This window comes from Raphanus sativus, unplaced genomic scaffold (genome assembly GCF_000801105.2).
Source record: "Raphanus sativus cultivar WK10039 unplaced genomic scaffold, ASM80110v3 Scaffold3170, whole genome shotgun sequence".
Lineage (NCBI taxonomy): Eukaryota > Viridiplantae > Streptophyta > Magnoliopsida > Brassicales > Brassicaceae > Raphanus > Raphanus sativus.
This window is the reverse complement of record NW_026618477.1, coordinates 1-12,064: the sequence shown is the minus strand read 5'-3', so window position 1 is coordinate 12,064 and position 12,064 is coordinate 1. Positions and strand designations below refer to the sequence as shown.

At 32.2% G+C, this 12,064-nt stretch overlaps 1 protein-coding gene across 1 annotated transcript; it reads right to left on the bottom strand.

The window, feature by feature from the left end:
• Positions 1 to 5: 5 nt before the first annotated feature.
• LOC108823526 (transcription factor bHLH96) lies at positions 6 to 1,410 on the bottom strand (the record flags this gene model as incomplete). The annotated part of the gene is made up of 2 exons (XM_057001022.1): positions 647 to 1,410; positions 6 to 143 (listed from the first exon to the last, which is right to left on the bottom strand). Coding segments are annotated over exons 1-2 (612 nt in total), but the record flags the coding sequence as incomplete, so codon positions are not given.
• Positions 1,411 to 12,064: the final 10,654 nt, after the last annotated feature.

Genomic DNA, 12,064 nt, shown 5'->3' with positions numbered 1-12,064 from the left:
GCGATTGTGTTGTTCTTGTCGCCGGCGGCGGCTCCAGCATCTTCTGTGGCGGTGGTCTTTACGGGAGGCTCCATCGATTGTAATTGATGTTCAAGCTCCTTTAAGTAGTTAATGGCTCCGCCTACTATTGACGCTTGATCTCCCTTTAACCATCACCAACCATATAGGTTAAGCTCATAGAAATTGGAAAACATATTTTTTTTAAAACAATCGAAGATTTCTATTTCGCATCATTAAAATATTTAAATATTCTCACAATTTTACCATGCATATATAATATCTATAGTAGTGCAATGATGTTCAAGAATTTATTTGTGCTCCCAACTCCACTACAAAATTTGTATCTATAAAGAGACTACGTGATCTTATATTATGAAAACAATAACGACATTCTTTGTATCAATTATTGAGTCAATATAACGGCTTTCATTCATTCATCCATCAAGTTTATCAAACTTATGTTTAAACATATACACATAGACATGCATATAGCCTAGCCTATGTATGTCCTCATGAAACTAGAAGTCTAGAACATAGGCTTTGGCTTTTTCTTTCTTATCGTTTCTTTACTTCACGCGTGAAGAAAATATATCACGCGCTCACACACACACATATACATATATAGTTATTGTATGTAGAGACTAACCCTTTGAGAATAAGAAGGTGGCATGAGAGAACGGAGGACGGCGAGGTACTCGTTCATTTGTTTCCGGCGATTTCTCTCGACGGCGATGTGAGTCATCCTCTGGTTCTCGATCTCTTCCTTGTTCTTGCTACTCCGAGTCCTCCTCCTCTTCTTCCTCTCTCCTCCAGTGGCCACATCCAAGGCCGGAGGATGGTTCTTGGTGTTGACAATAGATCCATAAGGAAGCTCGTCTCGTGGCCACTGAAGATCCGCCTGATCGTTGTAACTATAATCATCACTGTTATCTCCGCCTTTACGGTTGTAATTAATACTCGCAAACCCTTGTCTTTTTTCTTGCCCTAGCTTAATGTTATTCTTGGTGTCTGGTGGATCTTGATCTTCTCCTTGTTGAAAGTATAAATCGCGAAACGGAAAATCTTTGGAGGAGCTGTAGGACAAAGGATCTTGCGGGTAAACAACAGCCTCTAAGGCCATAATTAGCTACAAATTTAGTGGAAAATAAACTCTAAAAATATGAAAAGGGAGAGAGAAAAGAAAGACAGAAAGTGTTTGTCGTTCTCTTTTTGTCTCGAGAGGTAGGCAAGTCAAAAGGTAAAGACACACTATAGGGAAATTAAACTTGTAATGATACCTTTACAATAAAAATAAAAAACATTTCTCTAAGAGATTAATTCAGCAAAATTGAAGAAGACTGAAGAAGACTGGAAAGAGAAAAAGAAACAAGATGGTCAAACAAGATTGTGGTTTAGATCGATGGAAGAGACGAGAAGCTTGTGAGGGTATGTATATATATTCGTAAAAACAGAATAATTAAGTACAAAAGAAAATCGAATCAATTGAGTTATATGAAAAGTAGAGTTATATACAAACATTTACGCCATAGGACAGTTTCATGTTTTTAATTACAAGATGGAGCACTTTCCACTATTAAGGTAGTTTTTTGTAACAACTTCCCACTTGTCTTAACTAGCTGTCACAATATAACTTAAAGCACTACCCCACTTGCTAACTATGTCTTTTGTTTTAGCGGGAACCTTTCTCCACCCTTCATCTTTATTTTTTTTTGGATGGTGTATATCCACTCTGATTTTTTTGACAAGACTTATTATATTTACCAAATTTAAACCATCCGATTACATCTTTCATTTCACCATCCTACAGTCCAGATTTTCTGGGTTTTTACATCTCACAGTCCCTTTTCATCTTCGTTATCTCTTTCATTTGAATGAAAAAAAGAAAAAACAAAATTTCAGAGATACTGCATATTCCTCATACGGATTGCGGCTAGAAATTGGTTTCATCTGCTTATTATTTCTGTCATATTCTCAAATCCAACTTTAACCTCTTTTTTTACAATTATTTTTGCAAGTTATAATGTTGGACCATTGCATAGTCATCCCTGGTGAATGGACTTCCGTCGGCTCGCTCTCGGAGTTTATGTCTACATTTATGGTGTACATCCCATGTAAACACGATTAAACTTAACGTGTACATTCACAGTAATATATGTTGTCCATTTGTACACTGATAGTGTTTATGTCTACATTTATGGTGTACATACCAACACCGCTGGTGTCCACGTGTACATTAATAGACATGCAAAACATGCATGATTTGTTGTACATGTGTGTCTCGATCGCGTTCCTGTATACCAAAAACATGCATGATTTGTTGTACATGTGTGTCTCGATCGTGTTCTTGTATACCAAAATGGTGTCCATGTACACATCAATTACCTATAAATGTTATGCATATATTTCACTGTCCACGTGTACACTGAACTTAAGAAGTTCACTTCTTTTAACTGTGTCCACTTATACACTGTACATAATAAGTTCACTTATTTTATTCACGTGTACACTATTAGGTGTCCATATGTACCTTCAATAAACTAATGAGGTCCATGTACACATCACTTTTGTCCCTATGACCACCAATAGCATCCATGTGTACAATTATAAAATTCATATCTACACTGTCGGTGTCAATGTATATGAAAAAAGGCCAAAAGGCCAAAAGAAGTTCACTTCTTTAAACTGTGTCTACGTGTACACTTCACATATGAAGTGCACTTCTTTTGTCCACGTGTACACTTCAGAAGTCCCTGTATATAGATTCAGAAGTTCACTTCAGAAGTCCATGTATATAGATTCATTGTCGAAGTCCATGTGTACACTCTGATTAAATGTCCATGCCTCAGATGAATCTTATGTACACCATTTCGAAGTCCATTTGAATGTCCATAACGACCTAATGTACACCTCACACTCCTCTAATGTACACGTGGACAACATATAGCGTCCATATGCGCAAGTGTACACTAAACAGACCATGTCTCAAACCACATAGTGTCCACTTCACACAACTCTTCTACATCTGCAGTCTTAGTGTACGTTCCTCTAATATTCGCGTGGACAATATATGACGTCCATATGTGCAAGTGTTCACTAAACAAACCATGTCTACTCGTTTTTGTCATTCACATCTTTAACCCCTGTACACCCCGCATTTCTCACAAGTCCAGGTGTACAACCTATGGTGTCCATAAGTCCTTCTACACACTTGCATACAGATGTTGAAGTCCATCTCGAAGTCCCTGCATATACACTCATTGTCGAAGTCTATGTGTACACTCTAATTCAATGTACATGCCTCTAACGCAATTTGAGGTAAAAAATGTCGAAGTCCATTTGTACACTATATTTTCAATTTCCATAACGACCTAGTGTACACTTCAACCTCCTCATATGTTCACGTGGACAACATAAAGCGTCCATGTGTCCAAGACAACATAGTTTCCACTTCACACTCCTGTTATACATCTGCAGTCCTTGTGTACACTGTAGTTTATACGTCCAAGTCCTTGTGTACTCTTGATGTCCAAGTCAGATAAGTACATTGCAGTTTAATGTCCATTTGGACTACGTCGTCGAGTAATCCGACGTCGATTAGATGTTTGTCCTCTCGCTTGGGAAACGATCGGTCGCAAATAGCCGCTCATGTAGCAATTCCTTCACATTATCGACACCTGAATCCGTCGCATCTGCCACATAAGAAACTCTAAATAAAACAAATTAACCCAATTGCTCCGATGCGAGGCCTCAAGCTAAATAACAGAGACGGAAAACTAACCTTCTTCTTTCTCCTTGCTACGGCTACTACGAGTCCTCGCCATCGTGAGATAATCACCTCCGCCGCCGTCTGTTCTCTCTCCTTCACAGATCTTAAAAGATAGATCGAGTAAAAGAAAAGATGATTACATAAAAAAACTCTTGAGAAAAGATATTTAAGAATCAGATTTCAGTTTTAAAAAAAAACGTAGAGAATGAACGAGAAAGAAAACGATGGAGAAAAATAGAAGTAATGGGTGGACATGTCTGAAAATGGTGGGCCATCACTTTTAATATTCAAAATTCAAAAGAAACGAGAAAAATTCAAACCATCTAATAAACCTAACCAGATATAATGTTGTTTTACTGAAATATCCATATCTTGTTTTGCTTTTTAAGGGATAAATGAGTCTTTAACCACACAAAAGTGTCTAAGTAGCACAATGTGTTCTAGAGTGTAATAAAAACATAAAAACTGACCTGTGGTGTTAATAACTCTATATATATAGGGAGAGAGATGTTATATGTTTTGTTTTGCACGTGAGACTATAAACCGGTCCGCAAACCCAGAGAAAAGATTCTGTGTGTTTGGCAGGCTTTGGGGTTCGTCTAGTTACACTCATGTTCGAGGAGAGAGAGAGATATAACAAGTTAGAAGTCTCAAGGCGATTTCTACTTTATACGTTGCTATGAATTAATGTTTTTTTTGCCATTTATCATGTGAGTCGCTATAATCAAATGAAAACTAAAATTAATCACGAAAGTTAGAAATAAATGAAAACTAAAATCAGTACAAATAGTCTGGAAATTTTGGGAATATAATAATTATTGGTGATTTAGTGGTATTTTACCTTCAGGTGTTCAATTAGTATTTTCCTTCTATGGTGCGTGGGTGGTAATGCGTATAGATAGGGAGATACATAATAGTGAGCTTGACATCCAAGTTTTTTTTTTGTTTCTATGTATCAGCCGACGTCAAAGCTTTTATAAGTTCGAAATCTTAGGCTTGTTATACGAGTATTTTTCTTTTTCCGCGAATCATGCGGAGACGATGACCGCTAATTTATTATTTTTATTAGATCTTTATCGTTTATCACATAACTCTACCCGTAATGGAATAACCTTAAGAACATAAAACCAAACATGGGTCCTAAAAGCTTATTGCCTTTATATAGATACAACTATTGCACCTGATGATTTATAGCTTATAGAGTTGAAATTCATTTTCAAACCAACAAGTATGTAAACTAATTTGTAGAATATGTAACCAATTATTAGTAAATTTGGCTTTTTAGAAGTACATAATCTTTTTTTCTGTGCTTAATTAGAAGTACATAAACTTAACAACGGAATGAGTATAATTTTGTAGAGAAACATTCATTTAACCTTAGTAAAAGAGACAATTGTCGATTGTGAAAGATCTATTAGTTTAGTACCCTGACTAATAATTTATCAACGTTTCAATGTTAGAAAATTTGGGTTTTAAGTTTCTGAGAAAACGTACTAATAATCATTTATGCATATCAATGGAAATAACATAAGAAAATTTCAGCATAGTACAAAAAAAATTAAAAAATGGTTTGGATGATACAGTCAGACATCAAAACATATAATTTTTTTTGTAGAATCATTTATGTAAAATTTCATAAATATTATATCATAATCAAACAGCATTAAGAAATAGAACGGATGATTTAGCAACTTCATAAATACTAAACGAACTATCATATATTCCATGTGATCTAGGTGATATATCATCCTTAGAATTTGTAAATCCTTTTTAATTTAATCTATGGGTATTTTAGATCTACAGAAGAGAAATTTTGTAAACTTTTTTACGTTATTCTAAAGATGAACTTTCGTGACAAATGAATAGACAAAACAAATGAATAGACAAAATACAAAAAAAAAAACAAAAAAAAGCATTCGATAACAAACTTAATGATAAATGAATGGAATGAATTTATTCCATTTTTTCTGTATTTGATTCACTACATTCTTAGGGTTGCATTTTCAGGAACAAAAGATTGTTGCTATGTTTTGGACATTTAAAATGATATGAGAGTCATCGCACATGCATATGTATGTGGCTTCTATAAGCAAATAGTTTGTTGTATTTCGTATGAAGACGCTTTATAGCGTAAACGATACAGTCTCACTGTACAAACATATGTATCATAAATTTTTGGCAAAAAAAAACATATGTATCATATATACATTCCGTATATGTTAAAACACTGGTATATACCAAACACTGCTAATTTCAAACGCATACAATATAATGTAAATTCGATTAAAAATAACATATATTCACCAATGTTTCGTTCGAACGTTTTGTTTATACATAAGAAAAAAATTAGAGGCCCGAAATAACCCTTTGATATATAATATCATTTTAGAGCATACATTGTTTTTTCAAGTGAATGAGACTAGAAATGCAACTCAATCTCTATAAAAACGGTGGAACAAACACCACAGGACCACCAACGATTTGGAACGTCTTTAATAACAGAAATACCAGCAAAAACAAATTCCTATGAAGCTATAATCAAATCATTTACTCATTTTAAACAACCTACTTGTATAAAAATTAAGAGAAAAACATGAAAAGAGATGAAAGTTACCTTTTAGCCGTTTTCGACTCTCTACTTCTGGCCGCTTCAAGCATTTATTTTTAATTGCTTCAAATACGAACGATTTGGAGTATAAAAGTTTACATGACTAAATGATAAGTATTCGCACGTTCTGAAAATGATGATCATAGTAGTCCATATCTTTCAAATAAAAATCTGAATCCAGAAATGCCAAGAGTTAACAGTCACATTTGATTTCCATACACGGTCAAAAATCAAAATTAATCATAAAACAAAATTCACGGATAACAATATAGGAATAACATTTCGGCGTGTGGGGTTAATTGCTTTACTAATGTAATCATATCACGTTCAAACAAAGTATAATTGATGTTGACATGTAAACTAAAGAAGATGATAGCAAACTTAATTTGTATACAGTATTTATTAACTGGCTATGTGTGTGTGTGTGTCATATTTCCATTAGTCTGATTTAACCATTGTAGTAATTAGAAATTATCGAACTTTAATCCGGAAGATAAGATGTGAGAATTGGATGGCTATGATACGACTTAGGGTTCCTTTGTAACAAAATTGGTTGTTCACTTAGACCAACCAAACTTAAATGTGATCCAACAAAAAACCATAGAGAACAAAAGGAAACCATTTCATCAGAATTTATCAAAAATCATTTCATCAGAAGAATCCGAAGGATCTCAAAATAAATCTTTAGCTATGATTCTCTTGTCTCCTCCGTGTACCTAGATTTCCAATCTAACTTTTTCTCTACCGAAAAGGATACAATAATTTCAAAACCATCCAAGTAATAAGTATCCTAGTAGGAAAAAAATATTCCACGATTGCAGAGCTCGACAAAATCATTTGTTGTTTTTCAAGGTCGTCAAAACTCTAATTGATATAACATGAGACATCTATAAGAGTAAGCACAATGTCAAATTTGAAAAAGAAAACAATCACTAAACGTGGTCAAGATCCTAAAATGTTCAGTTAATCTGCATCACAATTATGTATATAATATATAATATTTATTCATACAACTTATATGATTATTTCATTAACTATAAATTTTTGGTTAGCGCTGCTACACTATCATTCAAAATCTAGCTTCCATAAAAAAATAAATTGGCGGTGTGGTTAAAGAGTAAATTTGAAATAAGAATGAGAGGAGAATGAGCCATGTGAGTGCCTCACACAATCGTCTTTTTTTTTGTGCACCAACAACACTCTTCGTCTCTATCTCTCTCTCTCGTGATAGTCTCAAGCATTGGCTTCTCTCGTTTCCCAATAAACCAATCCAAATTGCTCTTTCTCTCTCTATTTTCGATCAAAAAGTTGAGTAGCTTTGACCAAAAAAAAAGTTGAGTAGCTTTCTGCAGCAGTTCCATTTCCAATGTCTTTGTTTCCCGTCAAGCTTGATCTCAACCTTTTTTTAACTATACTTATGAAATCCACGATGAGTCAATCTCTTTTCCTATATCAAATGGGTTAAGTTATTAGTTGACATAGTGATCTCCAAAGATTGATGTCTTCTCACGTTTATTTCAAAAATATATATGAACCTTCACATAATACATTAAGATTTAGTAATATAATCATGCATTTCTTTAAGAATAGTAGTGAATTCAAAATGCATTATAAATATTGTGTTATATAAACTACCTATCCGTAACTAGTTGATTCAGCCCGACAGCGTGAATATATAATAAATACGAATACTTCATATCTAAATGGTTTTCTATCGGCTCAATAAAATTTAAAATTTCGATAATGACCCTAACTTCCAGCAAGACATTCCATACGGTTTTTTGGTTTCTGATGGTTTGTAATATTAATATTTAGATACAATATGTCAAATATCTAAGCACCTTTTTTTTTTACTAAACCGAAGAGTTTTTTCTTGGGAGGTGTGATAATTCCTGTAAATAACATCACTTTTTTTTTCGATAATTCCTGTTAATAACATCACTTATTCATGTGATTTTATCAGATTCCTATCCCAGTGACAAAAAAATATCAGATTCCTATCCAACTTGAATTAAAGTATGATTGAACTCAAAATAATCTAGGGCACAACTGTAACAACGATTTTGTAATTCTAAATTTACTTGGGGACATATACTCAAATAATACGTCGCAAGTTTTCCTTTGTCGTATGCAGTTAGATGCACGCTCCTCTATATTTCTCATGTCCTTATTAGTTAAACGTCTTTATTTTTATCAATCAAACTTAACAACATAATTATTTAGTCTAACTTTTCATACATTATTCGCACTGTCGTGGCCATATCTTCCTTAGATTATGGCACGTATATATTAAATGATTTTTAATTGATTTATCAGTCTTATTCTACCTTTTACTAACGGTATATATATTACCGCACTCTGTACAATGATCGATAAAGTTTTAGTTTCACACTAACAAAATATTTCACAACAGAAAGAAACAATAAAAAAAAAGAAAAGTGTTTTGCTAGTATCTTTTTTCTTTGTTAAAGGGTTTAGCTAGTATCTCATAGATATTTAGATCTTGATTTATATAATCTTAATCTACATTTTAAAATAATTCGCTGAGATTAGCATGTGGTTTAAGCGGAAACTCCGCTACCTGAAATTCCAACCCGAGGACTGTACTTGTCCGAATCATGTGTTATGTTCGTAATATTCTATCTATAAGTTTTGTCTTAGTTAGAATATAAAAACAATCGGTGAATAACTAGATGCTTTATATGTCAATATATATGGGGTACAACAGTACGTATTTTTGGGCTCAAGTGAATAACTTCATCAGTCATCACATGCAATTATAAATCCATGGAACCCCCATGATTTGATGGTTGACTAGTATTGATCTTAGTTCCATTCAAAACTATAGAAAATGAATTATAGGGATCATATATATAAACCCGTATGCATAATAGTTATACATCATGGGAGTTTTAGCTAGCTGTAAAGACAGTGTGAAAGTCATTCTTAATAGTATAAATTTCCCTAGAGACAGTTCATCTGTAGTCAACTATACAAATAGATTGCAGGGTTTGGATTTTCTTTAGCTAACAGGTCATCTAAACTATTAAAACAGAAATACATTTAGTATTTAACTCTAATTTTTTTCTAATAATTACAATCAAATGTTATTGGCACTAAAACTATTCCTTTAAGACATCATTAAATCATTAAAAGGCCTTCTACTACAATTACAGCCAATGACCAGCCCTTAATCTTTTTATTATTTTGTACAGACTACATTTGACTGGTTCTCCAAATAAATTGATACTACAATTATATTCAATTAACTGATACACTAAGAACAATCATAAACCTGACCTTTTTAATCCAGTCATAAACCTGACTAAATGCAATTGACTATAATAATTGTCTTTAAACCCAGTAATAAAGCAACTAAAATCAATCAGTAAACCAGACATTTTAAAAAGAGTTAGTTATAATCCTTACTCATTCCATTATCCATTTTTCATATGCTAAATTTCAAAAATAGTTTGGACATTGTCAAAATCCAAATATTGAACTGAATCAAACATATCAATAAAATTAAACTGAAACAAATACACTATTAAAATTCGGTTATGTTTAACGAATTTGGAAGTAATATATTCAAATCAATATGTGAAGATCAACTTCTGTATTGATAAATAGTATATTCAAAGGATACATGAAGATGGTGTCACAAATGTTACCAATAATAACTTTAAAAAATTACTTACAAAATATTATAAAAATCCTAACAAAGAATCAAATTACTTATATTACACCAAACTTTAGCAAAAAGCTATTTATATTATATTTATAATTGATCTTATAAATCACATGTCATCCTTATTTTCCATTTCTAACTCTAATATTATATATTTTTAAGATTTAACTCTCTTTTTTAGTGTGGTAAATGTGGATTTATTTGTTATATAAAAAAAGTGGTTATATACCTTATCAGTCATATCACATATCACATGCTATTATAAATCGCAAGCTATGTCATGTAATAAAAAACCTCATATTTAGTAGTTATTTAATTACTAGAATCTCATCATAACAACTACTAAACTCTTAATACAAAACACAATGAGATTGTCAGCCAGATCGACCTCTGTGTATTGTGTTTGTACTTTTGCATGATTTAAGACCTTGAGAACACCTGCACTCCGCACCTCACATTATATTCACCATCTATATTCAGATGTGCCAATATGGCAAATACCACCGTTGTGCCAATGCCACAATGTTTATAAATATACATTATATATAAGCGTAGAATTAATGAGACAGCTGATACACAATCAACATGCACTATATCAGCATTATAATTCCTTGTCAAAAAAAAAATCTTTATTTCCTTATTTGCATTAATTACTACGGATAAAGCTATGACAACTTCGTTAGCAACCTTTGGTATTTTTACGTTATGAATTAGGATTGATTATGATATTTGCACTAAGAGTTTTGATGATTTTCCCTTTTATCACTGGTTTAATGTTTTCTATATTAGGTTTAGGCATTTTTCTTTCTACCATTAAATTATATAAATACTGAGAATAGGTTTGGACATTTTATCCGGATCCGAGGGCCCTACCCGGAACCGACTCGAAAATACCCAATCCGTTACCGATCAAAAAATTAATTTACAAGTATTTTTTGGGTCTTAAATTTCTTTTACCCAAAAGAACCAAAACCGAAAAGAACCGACCCGAAGAGATCCGGACCCGAAAAGAACCGATCTGAATATACCTGACCAGATAAGAACCGATTTGTACCGATTGAAAACATATATATTCAAAACTATTATTTTTATGTTATATATATATATATATAGTTGAAATATCTTTTGCATACAATATTTGTTATTATTTTGTAACATTTTTAAGTAACATGAAGTTTTAAAATTTAAAGTTTAAAAATATTTTATTTTAATTATTAATTGTTTAATTTAAGTTATTTTTTAAAAATTAGATATATATGACAAATATTAACTAAATATAGTATGTCATGTCTTTTTAGATCCTAAATGCCCGAATCCAATTCGGACCCGATATGGACACAAAATATTATTGTGTATTTTTAGGTATTAGAAATAAAAATCTGAACCCATCCGGATCCGATCTGAAAAATTGTAGATACCTATATGGATCTAAATTTTCAGGATTCGAAAGACCCGACCCGAACCCGAACCCGACTCGAGGACCCGGATGCCCATGCCTAACCGAGAATACATGTTTGACTGGATCACTTTGAACCACCCTATAAAATTTTTGTTCGATGATCATGATGAAAATTTCTTGTAATTTTTTTTCTCCATAATCTTCATAATTTGTATTTTTTGAAATTTGACCGTAAATTTTATAGTGTATAAGTATTAATAAACCTGTAATCAAATCACTATACCGATGAGGCTTTCACAAAAAAATCATTAATAGTAAATCAAATTTCAAAAATAAAACTTTAATTTTTGAGATGCTCTTGGGATTAAGAGGAAGCTTAGGCTAAACAGTCTTGGCCTTTCTCACGCAAAACATGCTCATAGTCACATCATCTATTATATTAAAAAATAAATCATGATTTATTTTATGTGCGATATTTTAAAATGGACAGTCTCCTAAAAAATCATTAATTAAAATATACTTATCATTTAATTTTATATTATATCTATGTAACTATTTTAATCATAATATCTTTTGATATTTTTCTATTTTAGATATATATAT